General features: G+C 46.5%; 1 protein-coding gene across 2 annotated transcripts in view; it reads right to left on the reverse strand.

Moving 5' to 3' along the window:
• ARHGAP31 (Rho GTPase activating protein 31) overlaps window positions 1-6,035 on the reverse strand; it is a 63,508-nt gene extending 57,473 nt beyond the window's left edge. For both annotated transcript variants that reach the window (XR_012626698.1, XM_074853018.1), the window contains exon 1: window positions 5,348-6,035. Coding sequence is in view for 1 of the 2 variants with exons in the window: in XM_074853018.1 (XP_074709119.1) it covers window positions 5,348-5,447 (100 nt within the window). In the remaining variant the exon portion in view is untranslated. The remainder of the gene's footprint in view (window positions 1-5,347) is intronic.
• Between the last annotated feature and the right edge of the window lie 17,326 nt (window positions 6,036-23,361).

Genomic DNA, 23,361 nt, shown 5'->3' on the forward strand with positions numbered 1-23,361 from the left:
GGGATGGGGACTCCACCACCTCCCTGGGCAGCCCATTCCAACGCCTAACTACCCGTTCTGTGAAGAAATACTTCCTAATATTTAGCCTAAACTTTCCCTGGCGCAACTTGAGGCCATTCCCTCTTGTCCTATTGCTTGTTACTTGATTAAAGAGGCTCATCCCCAGCTCTCTGCACCCTCCTTTCAGGGAGTTGTAGAGGGCCATGAGGTCTCCCCTCAGCCTCCTCTTCTCCAGACTAAACAACCCCAATTCCCTCAGCCACTCCTTGTACGACATGTGCTCCAGACCCTTCACCAGCTTCGTTGCCCTTCTCTGGACACACTCGAGTAAGTCTTGACCTACTGCAGCTCTCAAAAGTGGTTAAGATTGTGCTTGGGGAGCCAGCGCAAGACAGAATTACCATGTTTTTATGAGACCACCAACACTAAATGAAAACTTTCCTTACTCTTTCCTTCAAATGCAGCTGTGACAAAGCAGAAGCAGTCATTGCACAGCCCCACAGCATAGAAAAATATCATATTGGCTACCCATGTTTTCTCCTTCCCTGTATTACAATCCAGGGGCTTGTAAGGGCTTCCTCACCCGTCTCCCTGTGTTACATTTGCAAACAATATCTCCCTTTCCCTCCCCAGCCTCAGGGAGGGCTGCTGGTCAGCCCTGCTCTCTGCCATGGCAAGAAGGAGCCTCGAGTGGAGAGCACAAGGCAGTTGGTGGCCTTCAGAGCTCCTCAAACGAAGCAGCCCTATTTCTACAGCAAATAACAAACAAAGCCAATAAGCAGCATTAGACAAAGAGGTAGAAAGTGCTTTGGGTGCTACAGGCTCAGGATGAGAGTCATTGAGGGAGCTGTGGGGAGTGTGGGAGTGGGTTAAGGGGAAAAACTGAGCTCATTGCATCCCAACCAGACAACATCAGGCAGGAAACAGATGTGCAAGAAACCACAGAAGGGTACAGCAACAGCAGAATTAACTCTCCAGCAAATAGGGGAAGCTTGGACACACAGAGCTGACCTGCACCCTAAGAACAAGGTGTCTAATCTGTGATTGGGCTTTTTGCAGTCCTGGTAGCACCTCTTATCCCGACATCTAGACATCATCATACTAGAAATGAAGGAAACGATTCAGCCTTTCTCCAAGTCCTACCTGGCTCTAAGCGAATGAATCCAAGGCAAGTCTAAATCAGTAGTGGTTCCTATGCAAAAGACTGGATTATGTTCTACCAGTACAATCCATTTTTTGTAGATGCTGTGTGTATTTCCATTTTAAAATGTGGAATTTGTACCTGGTTGTGTACCTGAAATCCCAGCTGGAATCTCCCACATTTAGAAGTATTTGGAATATTAAACTCCATTTTGACTTAGTCTCTCTCACTTTAACAGCTTTGACTTTTTCAGCCCCCTCTTACAACGCTTCTGTGGTGTAACCAGAAGCAAGACTACCCTTCATGACTGTTTTCTTAAGCAGTTCAGACCGTCCTGCCCCAACTAAGGTTTGTGCACAACCTTGCCTCTTGTCTTCTCCACTGGCCCATCCATCACTTGAAAATTATACTGTTGTTATTACAGGAACTGGGGGTCTGATGTGCAGCTGCCATTGACTTCATTAGGGACACTACACGCTTTTCTCCTCTGGAAACCAGGCTGGTTATCAAGAGACCAAAACATGGCTCTAATGTTAATCTTTCAAGGCTAATATCTGTTAGCTCCATTGCACCCGTGCAACACTTTAATAAAGTTTGACACAGGAAAATGTTTTAGTAGAGGGCATTAGCACTAAATTCCTCCTGCATGGGTGCCTATCCGTGCCCAAAGCCTGACACTGTTTTCTAGTGAAGCTCTGACACTCCAAAAGGCTCCACTTGCCTCCATACGTGGATTCAGTGCTGGCAGAGACTATATGAAATCAGATGACCTTTGCACATTGGTATTGCCAGCCACCATTCTTTTATGTCTTCTGTGAGCTTTTCCTCAAATCCACTGTTATTAAAGTCATTGTTTGAGAATTTTAGTGGGAAGGAAGAAAGGCTAATTTTTCCCCAAGTTTCTAGCCCTCTTGCCAGGAGAAGGACTTGAAAACCTAACTCAGAAGCACACAGATGTTTCAGAAAACAGAAAGAAGAAAAAGAACCCAGCTCTGATTTTATTTGATCTCATGATTTTTGTGGCCTGAGTCATGATTTTAAATGCTTGAGAGCACTGATAGCAGTCTGCCCCCATAAGGAGCACAACCAGTCTCTGTGTAGAAATTGCCAGCAGGAAAAGGCCAAGTAGGGTCAAATGCGGTAGTGACAGGAACTGACTTGAAATACAGAAAATTCAACACATCTGAGCTTCAAACCAGCTACCAGACAGCAACATCTGTCCATCACCACTGACCTCGGTCAGATGTGAAGAATCAACTTACAACTGAAGGCTTTGTATCACATTTTTAGTCTCCTGAGCTACCCCTCCGTACCTGCTAAAGTGTTTCCATCTACACCGCTCTTAAATACTTTGTAGTTTGGCCACAGCTTTTATTGTATTATCATAAAGCTCTTTATAACAGAGCCTTAGGTACATCTGTCTGGTAAAGGAGACAGCAGGATCTTTTCACCCGTCGCTGAAACGCAGCCATCTCTGAAGCAGACCATAGCAAGTGATTAAACAGTTAAACGACAGGAGAGGAAATGCTGATACCTTAAGCAGAATATAATTCTCTCCACTGGAATTTGGCAACCACACAAGGGCTAAGGTCCTTGAAGAAAGCGCAAGCTGCTCTTCAACAACCACAAGCATGTAGGGACTCAAGTTTTGCATCTCCTCCACAAAGCCTCACACAAGTAGTGCAGCACCCCCTAACTGTAATGGCCATGTACTCGTCTGGAGGGAAAAAAGCCAAACTGAACCATCTACACTAGCCTTGGCCATCCCCTGTTCTCCCTTTGCCATCCTCAACACCAGCCAAGCAGATCTCCACTTCTCTTTGCCTGTGCAAGTGTGCAGGACCAGTCACACAAAGCAGCACTGCAGGATGGCGTAAAGCAGGCCTGAGCATGAAAGCACAACCGATCTGACTAGTGTCCTGACTGTCCTACAGCCTCCTCTTCTTTTCCAGTTAACCCTCTGGGTGCATTTTAAAACCTTCTTTCACAAAGATCCGCAACAAAATGTTTTCTGGACAGCAGCCAAAGTGCTCTCCCCTTCCTCCTCACTCCCAGATACCGTGAACTGTCTTACATCTTCATTGCTTCCAAGTAGGGAACACCCAGAGCATGCAATCCCAGCAGTTAAACACAGAGTACTATCTAAAGCAGAGAGAAAGTTACTGCTTTACATCTCTACCAAAGCCCCTGCTTGCCGAACCACTGGCTTGTCACTGGAAATAATTCTTAGCAGGACAATTCAACTATCCTCAAATCAATCATCTCTCATACCTCAAACGCTCTTCTAATTTTGTTTCATAGTTACAGGTTGCAAGTTTGTGATGTCGTGGTGACATCTGAACCTCCATTTCTTCCCAGGATGTCACTTTGGCATAGTTGGTCACATTCCTATTGATCCTGAGAGCCCTACTGGCAACAAAATTAGTATCTCTAATACTCTCGTTTCTTCTCCCCCTGTCCTGACAAATGGAATTGTACCAATCTAACTTACACCCTTCCCAATAAACCTATAACAATTGAGTCTTTCATTTCTGGATCCCACGGCACCGGGCAACAAGATGTGCTATTCAGCAAATAGCACTACAGCATAAAGGGAAAGGAACTTCATCTTCTCCCCCACTTCTCCTCAGCATGGAGAGATAAGTAGGTTGGAACTGTGAACCATCCCACAAATGAGACTTGAGACAATGTCTTTCTTTCTTGTGCCCAAAAAACTATTTAAAAAAACTATGGGATTTCGGGTAATAAATTTTGCTGTTCTGGCCTAATTTCAACTGCAGTAACTATGTTTCTCCCTTTAAAATCCCCCTTGCTGCTTCAACAGAATATACCGCCTGTGCCTGCCTTCCTGGCGTTGTTTCTCAGTGTTCCTGTAAACAGCTGTAAATTTTTCCTCCACCACGGCAGCTCACGTTAGCACTGGATGGAATTTATCTATCTGTACCTTGCACTGGCAAAGTGATACCAGTTCATTAAGTCTGTTATTTTTGCTATTTCAATTCAATTGCTTTTAAGGGCTGTATGAGTTAAAAGATACAGTAATTGTTACGGACAACTCACAATGAAATTGAATGACTGGTTTTCCCTGTATCTAAGTAAATGCACATACAGAACACTTTATCTTAGTGATATATGTACTGCCCTCTTCACTGTGCAACGGAAAGGACTACTGCTATGTAGTCCATCCCTCAGCCAGTGCGGTTCCACACTGTACTCCATCAGCCATACTCATCAGCAAATGAAAGACCTGATTGTACAGCCCTCCCCGTACAAAGCTGGCATTGCTGCTAGAAGCCTTTTTTTTTTTTTCTTTTTTTTGGTCAGAGTAGACTGACATTGCTAAAAGTTAGTTAATTCAAATTATAACATAATGCTAACATCAGGGATGGTAACAGGCATATATTTATTTTTCCTCTTGCTAAACTGCAGGTCTTTCTGCATGCCAAACTCACAACTGTTTCTCTTGTCATCCAGCCCTCTTTAAGAAAAATCGTTCTGCTCCTTCCCTTATCAGGGACTGACCCTTTCAAGCTCAGGACCCTCTGATCTTATTGGAGTTAGCTCTTGTCTGAGCTACCATGTTTTCATCTGATACCTGGGGGCATGGAGGTCAGGGGGAGGAGGAGAGGAGAGAAAGATAACAGTCAGGGTAGTAAAAATATTAGCTCAGCTGACCCCTACACCTCACACCCATCCCTTACTCCATGCCCTCCCCCCAGTCTCTGTCCTGTCTCCATCCTGCAGTGAAAGGACAATACGGGAAGTGTACTGGCATCCAGAAGGGGCAGATAGGACATTCCCAGTTCTTCCCTACAGCCCTGCAACGCTCTAGTCTCCTGGACTTCAGGAGGATTTTGAATCCTGGGAGGAGGCAATGCTAAGTGCACTTTTCATTTCTGAACGTAGTTCCCTAAAAGCCTGCTATTCCCTTCCACGACCAGGAGGATAGGAACATACATCTGTCCACCTCTGTCCACGCTTAGCACTACTCATGCAAGGGTCACGCAAACGCGTCACCAAAGCAATCTTCCGATCGTTCATTCATTGTGAGTAACTGGGCAGTGACTCCACTTCCCAGGGATAAACGAGCTCCAGGTTGTCTACCCTCAGCCTTGGGAAAGGTCCGTTTTGCAGTCCTACCAGTAAAAGAAGGGGGACGCGCGCTCTGCTCCTCCACAACCAGAGTGAGAATAAAGAGGCATTTACCATCCTGCCCAGAGCTCTCCAGATACTCCGTCAGGTCGCAGCCGAACGCGCTCGCGGCTCCCTTCCTCTTGAGTTTCTGTTTGGCTCCCTTGTTCTTCATGAGGTTAGTCCCAAAAGAGGTTCGCCCCCCTCCTGCCTTGCCCCCCTCCCCCCGGCCTCACGCTGGGCGACAAAAATCTCTCTCTTCTCCTCAGACCACCGCCCGTGTCCCGCTCCCAGGGAGCAACATCGGGGGTCCCGTACAGCGTCCAGCCAGAGAAGTAAACATTAATCCCCACCAGATGTTGGGCTTCTCCTGTGGCAGAGGAAGGTCAGGGTGAGAGGAGGCTCCCCAGTCGGCAGCAGCAGCGATCATAGCCCGAGCCCGGAAGGGTTCTCATCAGAGGGAAGTGGGTGGTGGACGGGTGCCCACATCGGAGCTGGCAAGTTGGGGGAAGATGATGGTGGGGGGGGATGTCTTTCCCTCAGCGCGGTCCCGGGACCCTCCACGGCCACCTTCTGGGTTTCGTCAGCTGTGCTGTCGCCACTTCCAGCTGAAAGCGTCCCAGTCTGGTTGTTGTCCTTCTCTTGGCTTTCAGAGGAGACTGGAAGTTCAAACGGGCTAATGAAAAGGGACCGGGGAAGAGTCTGCACAAGGCTCCTCTTTGGCTCCCCCCCTTCCCCTCCTCCTGCCTTCGGACAGTTAGAGGAACGAGAAACCAGCTTCCTGTCCTGACTCCCGCTCGCTCACTCTCTCCTTTCCCCCGTTTTACAAATCCTAGGATTATCCAGCTCAAAAAAATGCTGAAAGGAAGTTAGCCGAGGAGGGGGGCGGAGGACAGTTTTTGGCAGTAAAGTGCGTGTGTGTATGTGTGTGTGTGTGTACAGGAGAGGCTGAGAGAAGGCGGGGAATGGAGTTGGGGGACGGGGATGGGGATGGGGAGGGGAGGAAGAGGGAAAGCCTGTCCTGACAGTCGACAGATAACGGACTGCCTGAGAGGAAATCACTGCGAGCCGATCCGCAGCCCACGGCGCGGTCAGACGCTTCCTGCGCTACCAATGCTCAGCTCTGAAAAGGCCCAAGGAGGGGCCGGCAAGGAAGAGAGACACCAGGAGCTGCTTCAGTAAACCTCTGCCTCTGTTCATCAAGTCCTTCATCGCAAGGCAGCTTCCTGCCCTCGAACATGGTTCTGTCACTTCAGGATTTGCCTTACTCTACAGAGGCGCAGGCTGGAGCTACCGAAGTGCAAGAAGGGGGCAGAAAGTTGGGAAACTAAAGAGAAGGGGGAGGAGGGAAACGAAGGTTTCCCTCCTCCCCGGCAAGCAGAAACAGATGCTGTCCGGGCACCTAAGTTCATGTACTTTCAAGTCAGCTCCCAAAAAATGCTCCCCTTGACCAACAAAGGGATTTAGAGATAAGGAACATAAATCACCCAGTAGCGGCAAGAAGGGAGATGGGACGAGTCTGCCCTCAGGCCCCAAGTCTTGCTCCCCCCTGTCCCAACACCTTGCTAGTCTAAATTTCAGTACATGCATATCTCTGCTCGTAAGAGCAGTCACTTGCACTTACTCCACTTTTTTTTATCCCAGAAATTCAGACCTCTTCACAGGGCTGGGTGTGCTGGCAGACCACATGCTTCACCTAGGGAGGCAAACTTAACGCTGCTAAGGCTTCACTGCCCCCTCTTGCTCTGTGCCAGATATAACTGTATGGGTCTGGGTGAAAAATAAACAAACAAATGAAAAACAGGAAATTGCAGCTTTTCACCAAAAATCAGACCAAAGACAAGGAGAGTAGTTTTGGTTTGAAGGAAAATTGGCCAGGAAACAGCAAAGGACTCCCTTAACCCACCTTCCCCCTCAACCCTGGGCTCTGCACCCTCACACAGCAGAGAAATCCCATCTTCTTCCACAGACATCTGCAAACCCACCACCTCACGTCTTTATTTTGACAGAGTCGTTTTTCAGAGAAATCAAGCCTCCGACTGTGATCCGACTGCTGCCAAAAGCAAGTCGGGTTCTGTCTGTTGATATGATGACTTTTTTTTTCCTCAAAAGTGTTGGATGTTACCACTTCACATACAAGAAAAAACTCCTAGCCCTAGCGAAGGACCTTGAGCAATTATAACTCCTATTGTGTAGTTTATCACTGCAATTATCATCATTATCCCCATTTTACAGCTTGCTGGCTGATGGGTTGAGGAGAAAATGATTTGCAGAAGGGTGCCAGAGAGATGTCTGGCCTGTCAGCTCCCAGCCTCCTGTTCCTGCTCACAGGCTAAGGGGGAAAACTCGACTCTTGTGACCAGACCAATGGCTGTTCTCAGGGACCCTAGGTGCTCATGAAACACTTAAAACTTCCTTGAATTTATTCTGGGCTTCTCACAGCACCTCGATGTCAAGTCGACGCATTGGATCCCTCCCTGTGCCGGCATGCTGCCAAACCCATCGCGTGCTGTAGCGCATCCTGCCTGCCTGCCAAGGGGCAGACTTCAAACGGGTCGGACAGACAACAGGACGCTCAGACCTGGATGTCTCACCAGCCCGTCCTCCCGCTGCCCGGGTGGCTGGCTGCCTTCTCTATGAAGAGAAAGCCTTCTCCTTGCCCCCTCAGAGAGGAGGCATGTCCTCCTGTGCATGCCAGCCCTCTCCCGCAGGGCTGAGCCCCAGCACTGGACTCACAGCGGGGAACAGCTTCACCGTGGCACATAACCACACCATCTTCTTCAAAGTCCTGAAATCCCCTTTGCAGACACCTTCCTCCCTCCACGAACCAAATAGGACGTTTAAATTTCCCACGCTGGTCTCCTCCATCATCCTACATCAGACAGCCTCACTAACAGGGTCTGTGTCCACAGCCCTCGCCTGTCCCCTCTGCCTGGTGACCCACGGTGTGACACTCCTGCCCTCTCCTCCATGCCCTCCTTCATCTTAGATATGCCTTCCCCACTCCTCCCTTGAAAGTCTAACCAAACAGGATGGCTACAGAGGAGGATGGCTTCATTTTAAAAAAAAATAAATTCAACAAATAACATCAACCCCTGCATGGATAGACCTTCCTCATGTCACCAGCAAGGGAGCTACAGCGCCAGGCGCAGCGGGTAGCACCCTGACATGGCTGCCATGCAGCATGGGCCCCCTCCTTCCCCTTGGTGCAGCCTCGCTCCAAGGGACCTTTGTGGCCCATAGGCCCAGAGTACAGGGACTCAGCAGCGCTGCTGGGTTAGCCTGTCACCCTCTCTTCTTGCTGTTTCTCACAGGCTGGTAGGCATTTTTAGCTGAAAGCACCATTTCTTGGAGTCGGCTCTGTGGCAGTTCCCTGCAGCCACTGAGGGAGGTGCCATCTTTGGGACCCATGCTACTGGGTCCCATCGGCCGATGAACACTGCAGAAATTGAGCACTGCCGTCTGATTTTGGTTATCTAGGGGCTGTGCTGTGCTGCCCTGACCCCAGCCAGGCCATGAGTGGGTGATGGCTGTCCAAGGCCTGGCCATAGGACCACCATCAGCCATTGTCACTGGGGTGGGGGACAGGGAGAAACTGCCACCCCCATGCCAAGAAAAAACAGTATTTGAAGTACAAGTGCATAGAAGAGGACCTAGAAACAATCTCACTTTATTCATAGAGTATCTTTCAGGCGTTGAAGTTTGCTGCCTTGCTGCCCCGTGCCAGGTACCCCATGGAGGGAAGAGGGAGCCGGAGAAAGGAAATGGTGTGGCAGGTGGGGTGAAAGAGGCACGTGCTGCGGCGAGCGAAAGAAGGCATGAGGAGCTCCAGGAGAGCCCTTGCCAGGCAGGCTGGGCTACGGGGGTGGCATTCCCCATGCCAGGATGACGTTCAGCAAGAGGACAGAGGGGAGGTCATTGGGGGATTGCCCGAGGAGCTCTGGGCCGGGAGGAGAAGGTCAGGCAAGGTGAATGGGAACCAAACAAGGGAGGCTTTACAAACAAAGCGCTTCGTATTGGAGTCTGAAATCAGTGCTGAGCCAGAGGATTTTTCCGAGGGAAAGGGGCGACGTTCTCCTCCACAGAGGAAAAAATAAAAAATTTGGATTTGTGCAGCCCGGGAGGCAGGGCAGGTCGCTGCAATAGTTAGGGTGAACAGCAGGGCTAAGGAGTAAGCCAGTGTCCCTCCTGGAAAAGCTTTCACAGAGAAGAACAGGCAAAGCTGGAGAGGAAAAGAGGTTGGGCCAGAAGCATGGAAAGCAAAAGAGTTCAAAGCTGAAACCGCTGGAAAAGAAGGGGGAATTTCTCTCCCTCCTAAAAAAAAAAAAAAAAGAAGAAGAAAAAAGTGACTCTGCAGAATAAAAGCAACACCAAGCCAAGCCAGAGCTCTCACAGAAGCAATCTCTCTGTAGAGATTACTTCCTTGTCCCCGCTGCCATACAAACAGCCTGATGGCCAGCTGCCCCACGGTACCACAGCCCCAATCAGGAAGTCATGGCCCACGACACTTACTTTAAATCCTTCCTTTTGAACCTGTAAAAATAGGTCAGGATTTGAAGTTAGTCACAAAGGCCTCCCTGTCAGAGAGGGCCACAGGTTCGTGCAGGAAGGTGGAGCACCTTCCCACCCTGCTTCGCTGCTGATCTGCGGTGCCTCACCCTTCGGCTTGAGAGCGGATGTGGCAAACCAGGGTCTGTGTGTGAATGAACTAGGACGGATAATGACTTCACAGTTCTCTCCGTTCTCACAGACAAGGTATCGGTGACCCCAGAAGCAGTCAGAGAGCCTGGGGAACAGCTTTGGCCATTAGGCCTAAGTCTTTCTTCCCCTTCTAAGAGCCGTGGGCTGTGGCAGAGGCGTCACACAAGCTATTTCTGGGCACCCATCTCTCCCCTCCCTGCTGCGTTTCCTTCATTTTGTTTGAGCTCTTTCCTATCTGTGGCTTTAAAATCTCCACCAATCTGCCAGGCGCCACTCAACACAAAAGAGCAGTGGAGGTGGGGAGTGGAAGACCCGGGGGGGGGTGGAATCTGAACCCCTAAAAATAGCTCTGCCGAGTACGGCTGTTTTCCTGACACAGACAGTTCATTGTTAGACCCTGACACGCTACTTCACCCTCCCTCCCCACCCCTCAACATACTCTCTTTCCTCTCCTGCCCCTCTCCAGCCCAGTTTCCTGTCTACTCCCATCTCTGTGGCCAAAGCTGGAGCTATGTATTGTGAAACATAAAGCCTGGCGTGGAGGCTTTTGTTTCTCTGAGTGCATGTCAGACCACAGACTATGGGGAAACCCTTCAGTGCCCCTTGTCACAGGGCACCCACCACTCTTGGTTCCTAATTTCACCTATTCCCAGCCACAAGCCCTGTCTCCCCTGGCTCTCACCTCCCTTTCTGCTTTCCAGAGGACCCTCATGCCACATCTTCTTCTGTGTGTCTGTCTGCCCCATGCAAGCTTTTCATTAGCTGCTTCACAGATCCCAGCACTTCAGCTACAAATGAAGGAGACACACTTGCACACTACCAATCCTCCTCACTGCTGGCTGTATACCCATGACATGACAGACCTATGCCCAGAAGGCTCTAGTTTTGAGGCCGTATGATGGTGTGATGTCATCACAGAAGAGAACAAATGGAACACCGCTTGTACCAGGAGGGTACTTTTCTCCCCCTTTGCTGGTTAGGGCATAGGGTGAGTATCTATGGCCGTAGGACCAGGTGTAGTCACTGACGTAATAGGAGCAGACATATATACTCCTGCCCATCCCACCTCCTTAAGTATCATCCCAGATGCAGCGAATTCTGTAGTACATAAGTAGCTTAATATAGCATGATACTCAGTTATTGACTATACACAGTAGAACTACAACACATGCAACCACGTTTTTTATCCAGTCATTTCAGAAGTGTCTTGCTTACAGAAAAATGAGGAACACATCTCCCTTCCCTTACTCAAAACACAAACTTGTCTGAACAGTGACCGTTGCTTAATCCTGTGTTTGTACAGCATCTAGCACAGAGGAACCTGAATTCTTGACTGAGGACTCCAAATTGTTCTTTAGTTAAAAAACAGAAAGAACATTATAGAAAGGCTTTATGCCTCCCAGTGTAAAACTCTACTGATAGCGCAATAATATGCGATAGTATTATAGAACAAACATTCAGAGAAAAACTCTACCAGACAAACCACACAGCTAGCAAAAGCTTCCTTCGTCTCAGAGGCACATTCTGAACCTTCTCCAAGCATCTTACCAACAAGATGACCCATTTGGTGAGGCAGGAAGTCCACAAAGCTCACACCATGGAGCCATTCCAAGCTCACACAGGCCTTTTCAAGAGCATCCTGCCAGCAGCTTTTTGGATAACATGGAAGAGGCAGCTGGCAGCCCTGTGCTGAGTACAAGCAAGACAGCATGTTGCAGAGAGAGACGTGATTTCCTCAACACATTGCTTCACTGCAAATAACAACAATAAGGATTCCCACCAAACTAGGAAATGTTTTTGCCTCCTTTTTCCCCCCCCGATCAGGTAACCAAAGAGACTGACAGAAATTAAATGACTTGCTTAGAACTATGTTGTGACTCCATAGCAAAGCAAAAAGCTAAATCAACAGAACCTATGAATTTAAGAAACGCCTTAACCATAAGCCCATTGCTTCTCATGACTTACCAGCCCGTGAGCACAAGCAATAACCAGATTTTCAAGCACAGCCAGGATCCCTAGGAGCTGAGAAAACTTAATCAGAGAAGAAAATCCTGAGGAGATCAATCTATCACTTCAGATACCCATTGCTTAGTCACTATGTCCAGCAGCTATGCTACCACAGCCTAAAGGAGAGCAGAAGACTTTCAGTATCTGTTCCTCCACATTTGCACCCCACTGGTTTTGTAGGAGTTTCCTCCACCCTTTATCCTATAAACCTTGTTCTAGCAGAAATGAGAAATCTGTTGAGCCAGAGGCAAAAAGATAAACTATTTAGTCTTTCCTGCTCTCAATTCTGCCAAACAACAGCATGGGTAGTGTACTATTAAGGATCCTACGTATATAATTTCTAATTAGCCCAGCTCACCATCGCTCAGAGAACACTGACACCAACACCCACTTCACTGCCTGTATTTCCACCTTCAGGTGTCCCTCTCTTATTATCCATTCTGCTAATCAAGTTGCCATGGGAGAAGGAAGTTGTGGGTTAACCTGACTGCATAATAACAGCAGTCATTTGTTCTTGTGTTATTTTAACAGTGATGCAAGGCTAAGGACTGAGAAAGAATCTCTATTATAAGGACTAAGCTGGAAGGGAAGAAAGAAATGAGATTAGGGGTTAACTCAAGGAATAATCTATTTTCTTCACTTTCTGTAGAAGATAGGGCTGTTTTGTAATAACCTTATTTGCTAAAAAAACCCCAACAAATAGCTCAGGGGTTGCTCACTATTTTAGGGATAAAAGCTAGCCTGTTACATGCTATTTTTAGAAGTCTCTTAAAACCTGACTTCTTTTATTCTGGGGTCTTCTCTTGATCACTTGTGAAAATAATTTTTTCTGTGAGACAATTAAATCTTATTTTAGCACAAGCTTTCAACTAAGACTCCTTTTATTTTGTCCGAACGTCTAGCACCACAAGGAAGAGTTCCTACAAAGAATTGCCAGCTATGATGATGGTCTCCAGCTAGGACAGACTGCTGCTTCACCCCTTCTCTCTCTCTCTCTAGCAAGGCAATATATGGTTTGGTGGCAGGAAGGGGGAAGAGAACAAATACAAATTTGCAAAAGCCACATGTCCCCTTGCAAACACCTCTACAAGAGGGCTGTCAGCTGTGATGGGTAGAGTGCTAGCAGCTGTGGCAGGCAAGGCCAGGTGTTATTGCAAGCGGGAGGCTCCAGCACATTTGTTGTTTCTTATTTCTACTTGCTGAGCTAAGTCCCTGTAGGGAAAGCACCGGTGGGGCTGCACAAATGATCTTCTATTGTCTTCTCTACAAGGCTGACCGTATCCCCTCTCTCTTCTAGGCTTTCTCTTCCTGCCTTGCACCACGTCCCTCTTCACAGTCAGGCATGTGCCTAGGTTAAGTGGAAAAACAACTTGCCTGTCTACTGTGCTCTCAAATGCTGAAGGTACCAAGCAGGGAAATCAGCTACGTGGGCAGATTCCTTCTGCCTGAGATTTGAGTGTCCCCTCTCTCAGGATGTGTAATATTAAAGCTCTCTGTATACTCCCTCAGGGAAGGCCACATTTATCCTTTAACATTTCCGTACCTGCACCCTGGCTGTTCTAGCGGGAGGTGTTTTCTGTGGGGATGTGCCACGTTGTGGAGGATTTTTTAAACTTCTTTGCCACACTTGCTTTCTCTTTTCCTTTGCTTTCAGAAATGTCACCAGCCCTGCAGTGCTGTCAGCAACAGTATTTAGTTTGAATCCTACTAAGTCTCAACACCTCTAGGCAAAGGTGGCACAGTTATCTTCTCTCCATCGCAGGCTGAAAGGCTTGGTTTGCCTTCACTCTGACACCTCATTGACTGAATCTGTGGTTCAGATTATTTCCCCACTCCTGCTGAAGTTATATTGGGTGTGAATTACAGCAGAAAGTACTCAGAAGACTTCAGGCTGGAACCAATAATATTCTTTCTGTGCTTTGCAATTACTTACACAGCTTAACAGCTGTTTTCAACTTTTATGGCTAGTGTAGCATCATTGTAGCTGGCCAGTATGATGGGGACATCTGGGGAGCCCTCTCCTGTGTAACTGAAGTGGCTATAGCAGGACTGGTGTCTTTTCTGCGAACTAGCAGAGGGGTTTTGTTATCTTTAGCATAAGCTTTGGCTAAGAAGCCTGGGTCCCTAACGCTGCCCTGCTATATTTAGACCCTCTTCTGGTGTGCCCACCCAGTGCTGTTCCCCTTGTTTGTTTCCTACCAAACAATGAGACCTGAAAGAATTGCTTGGAAAGGGGCCAGTGCTCATGCAAACGAAACTGTCAGGCAGCCAAGCTTTGCAACGGCCCTTTGTAACATACTGTACTGGGAAATGGGAAGCAATTGTCCCTCTTGCTTCAACCTCCAGCACGGGCTTTTTCCCCATGCTGAGCGCTCTGTGGTGTGGCCCTGCCCCAGGGACTGTCTTTGAGAAGGTGTCAGAAGACATGGGGGGAATGCCAAGAGGCAGCAAATCAGGATGGCAAGGAGCAATGTAAGATCTGCTTTCTGTTACCCTCACCCCTAATCCTGTATTCCTGCCAGAGCGTGTTTTAGCAGCAGGTTGTTCCTGGAAAGCCTTTGCTATCTGCCCTGATTGCAGCAGAAGCTGCTCATGTGCATATAGGGTTACAGGTGCGGCCAGATGCCCTTTTCACTCACCCCCTGGTTTTTTTCTGTGCTCTTGTGGTGTTTGGCTACCGTTTTCTACAACCTCAGCACTACAGGGGGAGAGAAAAAGCAGCCCCAGCCCTACCGGTGCACAGAGCAAGAATCAAGTTAAGATTACTTTTGCTTGTTTTAAACAAATGGAGCCAAAGGAAAAAACAAAGGAGAAGGAAAAAAAATCCAGACAGGGAGAAGAGAGAGAAGAGAGATTTCTCTAAGACAGAGGAGTCTGCCTGATCCACAGTAACCTAAATGATGAGAGCCTGGAAATTGCAGATTTTCATCCAAAACAGATTTTGTTCCATTACCTTAGGTTCCAACTTTGTTGCTTCTTTTGGCCTCCTAAGTCAAACCCTCTCTAGTCAGAAAAGGACATGTGTATCCCTGAGGGAGATTCCAGGAACATCCTTCAGTTGGATCTCTTTTGGGTTTTCCTTTAAGCCCATAAGCTTTAGAGAGGTCAGGGCATTAAAGAGGTCAAAAGAAAAAAAAAAAAAAAAAGATGTCAATATTTCCAGCAGGGAAAGAAAGGTGCTGAGTATCATAGCAAAATTCAGGGCAAGAGAAAGATCAGCTAAAAAAAGGTATCTGTCCAAACCACACAGGCATCTGCTGGTCCTGCCTGAGAAGAGGAGTGTAAATCTCATGTGGGGAATATGGGGAGCGCATGCGCCTCCAGTGCCAGTGTCATACTCCCACTTCACTTATCACCACTGTTCTCTGGCAAATTTACGAGATGCTGGGACAAATCCAACGGTTTGCGTTATAGTCACGTAGCATCTTTTTTGTTATGATACCAAGTATTTACAACTTGAAAATGGAACCAGCTTTTAAGAACAGCTTAGGAAAATGCATGCTGGCAGGAAAAATGCAGCTGGGGGAGAAGTAAGCAGATAATATTTTGACACCATGGGCACACAGCACCAAATGACAGGTATTGTAGGACAACAGTCTTAGGCAGAAATTTTGTAGATGAGTGGAGAGTACAGGGAGCAGTTGAGGGCAAATCAGGTAAAAGGGAGAAATTAATGCAGCAAGGAAAGGTTGCATTTCAGACTGATCCCTAGCAGACAGTGTCGATAAGGTACAGTAAGCAGGACCCTGCACTGTTGCACTTCAACATATCACAGAAGACAACCTGAATAACTCAAATGTCACTAAAAAACCTGAAAGAGTCAATAGGGCATGGCCCTTGTCATAGGAAATAAGGCAGTTTCATAAGCATAGGGTTTTCTGGGTTGTAATATTGTCATACGTAGCAACTGTCTTTAATTCCCAACTCCTGGAGTCGGGGCATTTCCTGTAAAAATCTCAGCTTTCAGTATAAACCAGTACAAAAAACCCTACATCCTTCATTAGCGTACAGGGAAATATTAAAGATGCAGACCCTAAAAGCTCAGAAAATTTTGGATGGTGGCCTAAAAAACAAAGGCCTGTCTCTATAGCAGCTTCTGATTTGGTGCACACAGGCTGGCTGAGAAATTTGGGATCCTCTTGGTTCACGTTGCAATAATAAAGGGGGTTATTTCATACTTGCTGTTTATTGCAGAACACAGATCCACTGTGCTCGGTGACTAAAGATCATTTGTGGAGCCTTAATAGTCAACAGGAAATTATATTCTCATTTTGCCAAATCACTTTATCATGATGCCATTATGAAAAGACTGTTCATCTATTTTAGTGGTTGCTTAGGAGATGCAAGAGGGATTGGCCTGCAGCCACTTCCCTCTTCTGACTCTCCCCAAGATAGCGCTGCAGCCCCTTACCTACCCTGCCCAGCAGTTACTGGGCAACTGCTTGAACGGCCACGGAGATTTTACACTCAGGTTCCTTTTGTGACCTGTTGTGGCAGCACAGCCAGGTGGAGGAAGTCCTGAACTCCAGCTGAACGGGAAACAGAAAAGCTTACCAACAGGGAGGATCAGGGGAAGAAGGTGGATTAATGACACTCTGAGAAATCCAGGGATGGTGAGGAAATGGCTGATGAGGTCGTGCTAATTTTCCGAGGAACCTGTGGCAAAAACTTGCGTTTGCTCGTTGCATGGTGGACCCTGTTCTGGGAGGAACGTCTTGCAGAATCTTGATGTAAAATGGATTAGGAGGACTGCTGGGGGAGGAATCATAGTTGCCTTTGTGTGTGTGTGTGTGTGTGTGTGTGTGTGTGTGTGTGTGTGTGTGTTTTTAGCCTTTGGAAGAAACGGCTCTTCCTTTTGGAAAGTGAAGTTTTTTGAAAAATGAATGTGAACTTTTGACACAGTGTATTGAAGGCCTAATCTCACACTAGCAAAGTGAGGCAAGTCACCAGCACAAAGTCTAAGAGAAGTTTGCTGAAGTCAGAAAGCTTCTTTCTCTACAATTTGCAGCCTTTTCTGGAAGTTCTAGGAGGTTTTCCGAAATTTATTCTTTTTTTGATTCAATAACTAATGTTCTGATCAGCACTAAGAAATTCATAGCAAGTTTGAAAACCAAGGAAGACTAGATTTTCTTTTTTTGGTCTCAGCATAAACGAGATTAGAAAGGCTGAGATCTATTAGTTCTAAAACCTTGTAAGATATATTGACCGAAAAGAAACAATTCAATTCACTACCTACAGATAATATGCCCTTTCCTTGCTTAATCAGTTTTGATCAACTTGTCTTGTATATCCTGCACAGCTACTGTGTACCTTCATTATCTAATAAAAAGCAGAATTAAAATGCTGGCTTTCTGCATCTTAATTGAATTCCAATTCTCATCCAAAAATAGCTTGACACAAATCAAAGTAAAAAAATAATTATCATGTAAATAAGCAAAGCCATTCACTATTTTCTAACATAACTAAATGCAAATTATGGATCTGAATAAATGTGAGCGATTAGACTGTTCTATTTACATGTGCAGAGAGCCCGGGCTAGCAAAAAGTTACCAAATTTAGTGGAAGGGCTATATTTAGTTTCAAATCAGGATGCTCTAATTACCAGCTAACAGGAAGCAACCTTTTTAGTTTAGTTTAGTTTTGTTTTCTGGTAATTTCTATGAGGTTTTGGAAATAACTACAAATGTGAAGCATAATTAAAATAGATTGCTCCAATCATCCTTTTTTTGCTATCTGATATTTTTAAATCGCACCATCTTGAACAGACATTATCACACACCAGTCTTGTGGAAACTTTACAAATGCTTTTCTAAGATATCCCAGTTCATGCCAACTCCCATATCCCTATGTTGTCTCCCTTATAAACTATCTGGGCTATCCACAAATGAGTTTGAGCTGGATCATCTCCTCTCTTCAAGTTAAGTTTTGCAAAAAAGTAACACAGTTCCTCATGTGCTTGCTGGTTCCATTGGCTCTTTATGGCCAGAGCAGAAGTGGATAGGAGTGGTGACCCTCAACGCTTTGTGCTTAGCAGCCTCCAAAAAAAAAGAAAAAAGGTAAGAAAACAACACTGTTTCTGTTCACTATAGTCTAACACTAGATACTGCTTATTACAGGCGTGTGAAACCACAGTCACTCAATACCTGAGGGTTATAGAAGTTTTTTTGACTTGCTGCCTAAGCTCTGAAGTGCCACTGCATCTGAGGACAGCTCTTGCATCAGGGGTATTTAGGCGCTGCATATCCAGAAGACCTTGGAGTCTCTGTCACTCCTATCAGTCCTCTTGCTCTGCCCTTTCCTGGTGCAATGCTTCCCATACTTCAGCTTTTCGTGCCGTCCTTTGGTTCCCAGAGCCTGTTTGTAGGCTGCAGAACAATAGCAATTGCTGAAAATATGAAATGGGAGAAAAGAAAACATCTTAGTAAAACACTCACACACTGGGAGTAGGATATAAAAATAAGAAGTGACAGCTCGGCTCTGGGGCCCCAGGATCTATGGGTTGTGGATAAAAACTGCTTCTATTTTTCTTCTAGAGTCTTACCTCTTGTTCTGCTTCTGAAAAATGCCAATAAGGAGACAGATCCTCTTTGTCATCTCTCCTAGGAGGTACATTCCTCCTGTGCCAATACCATCATACCTTCTATTACTGTAACATATTCTATATCCTTCTCCTTCCTTTTATTTGGCTCCTAGATCTCAGCGAATAATTTTGCAATGAATTGTTTACTCAGCAAATCTCTCTTCTTTTCCCATTTTCGGAGTATCCCAGAGCAGATTGCAATTTCCTCAGGTTCTTTATTATCTTATGCTATCTGGCACATTTTCTGCAGTTTCTTCCTCTCCTCCATGGGTCGACTGTGAACTTTGAGGGAGGTATTTGGCCAGCTGTGGTTTCAGGCATATGGGCCAGTTGCAATGAGTGAGACTGCATGGCTTGAGAAAAATCAAGAGCATAGCCATGTGCCAATGTTTGACAGCAAAAAGGTCATTATTACTTTAAGTTGCTATTAACATTTACACCTGTATCTTTCCCTTAAGGAAAGTGAAGATGAAAGAAGGGTGCTGAAGGGAGAATCTTTTAAATACAGGACTGCATGTCATCGAAGGGGAATAACTTTTTCATTATATTCAGAACAGGATAGGGCCTCAGATATAAACTTCAGAGAGACATGACGACTGAAAAATGATACTGTCAAGCTGCCAACAGCCTCTTCATTTCATTGCTATCCTGGGGCACCCTGTTGTTTCCCATGTCCCCATCCCAGCCCCTGCCAATTTGCTGTTCGGTTGAAGGAGATGACTCTGAAAGCAAGCGGAGCAGGTAGTCACACAAGAAAAAACCAAAAACGTCCTTCCTCTAAACACTGTGTGGGTGTGTGTTGCCATAGTAAGGAAATCCCATGAAAGGGTGTCCCAGCGTTGGTATAGTATGAAGGAGGGCCCTTGAAGGGAAGTGCTTGTCTTGGCGGACCTCCTGGGTTGTGTGCTGGCCCCACCTTGCTGTAATGAGAGGGTTGGTGGAAAGCGCAGGCTTGCTGCAGGCGCCCGTCATCCCTGAATTCCTTAATTTACCTTTCCAGTGAGGGAAGGAGAGGCAGGGAGTAGAGAGGAATAGCAACGGTTTCTTTGAACAGGCACTGAACAAGAGCCAGACTACTTTGGGGAAAAAGGAGAAAACAAGGGAACTCCACCCTTTTACCACAGAAACGTCTCAACCACATCCCAAAACCCGGCTAGCTACAGAGTCCTTCCTCACATTGAGAAGCAGGCCGGAAAGGGAGCCAGGAGAAGTGGGATGTACAGGGACCCAGAGATATTTTTAAACATGCTGGAGGTCTGGTTGCATAGTTTTGGCCTGGTTTTGTTGGCACAAGGCCCTTTCTTCCCTGGTTTTGATAGATCACACTTGCTGAGGAGGCCCTCCTCGTGTGTCAAGATGAAATTTTCTGGCTGACGAGATAGCTCTGGGGACGAGTAACCAGACCCAGCAGCTTTTCTAACTGTGCTTATTCTGCAGTCTGTTTGGTTGAGGAGACCCTTCTCTCAGACATGCTGCTCTCTGCACAAAAGCAGGACTGTCAAGGAGTACCTGCTGTGAGCCTTCAGACAATGTCACAGGTTTGACTGAAGGACTTCAGGCCAAGAAAGCCTTTTCTTCCCACACAGCTTTTCAGAGATCCAGAGCCTCTGTTCCCCATGCAGGAGGCAGACCACCACCATGCCATGTTTGACAGACCCTTTGTCCTTACAAGCTGTGCTTCAGGGTCTCTTACTGGCTTGCTGGTCATGGAAGAGAACCACAGGAGCTTCTGGGGAGCACTAATTCAATAAGGGACACGGGCCATGACTAAATGTTGTTTGCATACTCAGCTTATGTGGAGGATGGACAGGGAAAGGATTGTAGCTGTATGCAGGGAGGGGAGCTTGGGTGCCTTACACCTTTCAGAGGTGTAAGGCACCATTTCTAAACAAGAAGGTCAAAAAGAGGTGATGAAATCCTCCCGGTTAGGCTGTGGAAGGAGCACGTGCCTGTGCTGGCTCTGCACTCGGTGTACCTGGTGTACCACCTTTGATCCACTGGGAGATGATGAGGAGGAACTGCAGCCACTTCCCCGCGCAAGAGAGGGCTGAGCTGATCTCAGCCCATGTCTTGCTGCGGTGATGTGGTATGTTGTGGTGATGTGGGACATCCTGTGACACAACTTGTGACAAAGCCAAGAAAGATTAAAAGTGCTAGAGGAGAAAAACCTTGGCATGTTTATTTTTGGTAGAAACAGGAAGGATGCTGGTGAGGCTAAAAAGAGCCAAGCGGTGTCCTTTCAGAAGCCTACACCTAAAAAAACGATGTATTTTCCTACACATGTTAAAGGCAAGATCTCATCCTTTATGTAATATCTTTCGTGGAAGTGGCATTTAGTTAGATGGGAATTTCTTCACCTCCTGCTGAGAAGAAACCCCATCTGGGTGGGAACAGGGCTGTCATTTAGCCATGAAGGTGATGAAAAGAAGCACATATCTGAGAAATCAAACACGTGGAAAGTAGTGAGTTCAAACCTGGCCAGAGTAACAGTGCCACGGCCCTTTCCTGAGGAAGGAAACACAGGACTTCTAATAAACACCCTTCGTTAGGGGCTTCAGCGTTCAGCTTTTCTGAAAGGGAGCACCTCCACCGCTTCCAAACTAAACCACTCGAATGAATCAGCTTCTCTTGCGGGTTTTGTTGCATGCTGGGGAATCCTTGATCCAAATGCCGATCACGACTTTGGTGCTTCGCATACGAGTGCTGCTAGAGCTGCAGTCCTAAGCTAAAGGCTCCTCAGCTTTTTCTCTTACTGATTTTGGTTTTAAAGCAACTCAAACTGGCCAAGAGGGAACAAAGAAATCACCTAGCCTCTGTTGCTGATAAGTTCACTTTTTCTCTGTGGACCTGTATTAATTGCTTCTTTCATTAATGGTGTGAGCAGGTAGATTTAATTTTTGAACAAAATCACTTAGTAGCTGTTAGTAACACCTGAGCTTGCCTCTCTGGGCAAAGTACCCCTTTAGAAATCCCTGTGTCTGCAGTAGCTAAAGCCCTTTAAACATGTCAATCATTTTCCTCTGAGGAAAAATTAAAATCTACCCTGACACTGTTGCTGAGATGGCTGCAGCAGGAACAGCATGTAGCGGCCTCCACACTTGCCACTGGAGGCATTTGTGGGACTTGGGACAGAGTTTGACATCTAGTGGTAGCGTGTGGTATAATCCGAGCTCACACTACAAAGTGTAAGGGGTCAGAGTCCCAGATCTGGCAAGCTGAGGGAGGATCCCTCCATCAGCCAAGTACACACTTGTATGCTGCATGTACAGCCACACACCTTGGTATTATGCATCTTCTCATCCTGCAGTGACATTTGATTATGGGAGAAAAATAGCTAAGATGTAGGTCCAGGTCATATTTCATCCAGAAAAGCAATATCTTTTAAGATCTGTGTTTTGATCTCTTTGCTTATGATCTCTTACATCATTATGCATGCTTTTACCATGCTAATGAAGCAATAGCAGGAGGGTCTTAACCCAAGTAAAGCAACAGAAGATGTCCAAATAGTCAATTCTGAAGTCTGCTAGGAGACTGAGTTTAAAGAAATTTGGGATATTTCAGCTTCAGGTTTGATTGGTGCTATTTATGATTGCAACCAGGAGAGTCTTGTGGAGCTGGTCTGCTTCTAGGAACTGAATAATGAATGCACAGAGAGAGTTATCTTTGTTAAAAGAAAATGTAGGGAAGAGAAAAATTGTTCAGGTGATGTGAGCAGCAGTCCAACCTAACACTTCTGGAGGGTTACAAAGAGACTGGAATCTTCCTTATTTTTGTACTTCTCTACATTTCCTACAATCAGAATGAGAAAGTATCATTATCCCTTCAGAAACATGATTTTAGCCCAACCTACACTCAAAATCTCATGGGGAAATCACACGATCTCACTGCAAGGGTGAGCAGCTCCTCTGAACTTGCAAGATCTGCTTCTTACTACTAAAATCAGCCTGTGCAGATAGACAGTGGTCAGGCAGTTGCTCTGAAATCTGCCTGGAAATTAAGTTATATTAAGTATGTATACAGGGATTAGTAACAATTTACCAGCGTGAATTTGGCCCATTGTGTACAGTTGCCAAAATGAAAAGAATAAATGCTAATTAGAAATTATATTAAGAGTTCTGGAGCATTTAGGGCAATTGTTTTCTTTCTATTATTTTTAGAGAGAGAAAATAAAAATAATGCTTAAATCAGAATAGCAATTATGGGTTAGAGCTGATGAAATCACACACCCTGTCCTCCAGATGTAGCAGAGTAGAGAGACTCCATTCCCCCTCCCTCTCTGGGAAGTAAACCCTTCTTCTGTGTGCATTAAGGCGGGGATAGTGCCCAGTCTCTGTAGTATCATTACATGAAGCCTATGTCTTACAGTGCAAACCACCTTTGAAGTCCACTCTGTGGTGCAGTAAAATGGTTTGCTCCCTGGGGAGAAATTTCTCAGTCTCTGGAGTGTGTTGAAGCGTGCAGTTTTATCTCCCCCCCCCCCCCCCCCCCCGGGATGTAGCTCTGCCAGTTACCTGAAAATTGCCTTTTCAGCCTTTTCCTGACAGAAATAAACCCAGGATTTGTGAGTGTCCAGCAGATACATGTGGGGATGTTCAACTGAAAAGGCCAAAGCTTTGGCCAGCTTTATCAGTCTGCTTGCTTGGATGTATTCCTCCATTTAGTAAGTCAGGCAAAGGGCCTGGCGAGCTGAAGAGGCAGGTTGGGTTGGTTTCCCCTGGCAGGTGGATGGGAACCAGGCTTCTCCTCTGAGTAGGTCTCCAGGTTGCAGAAGACTCCAGGTGCAAGTGGTGGAAAGGAGTAA

Source organism: Strix uralensis, chromosome 2 (genome assembly GCF_047716275.1).
Source record: "Strix uralensis isolate ZFMK-TIS-50842 chromosome 2, bStrUra1, whole genome shotgun sequence".
Taxonomy (NCBI): domain Eukaryota; kingdom Metazoa; phylum Chordata; class Aves; order Strigiformes; family Strigidae; genus Strix; species Strix uralensis.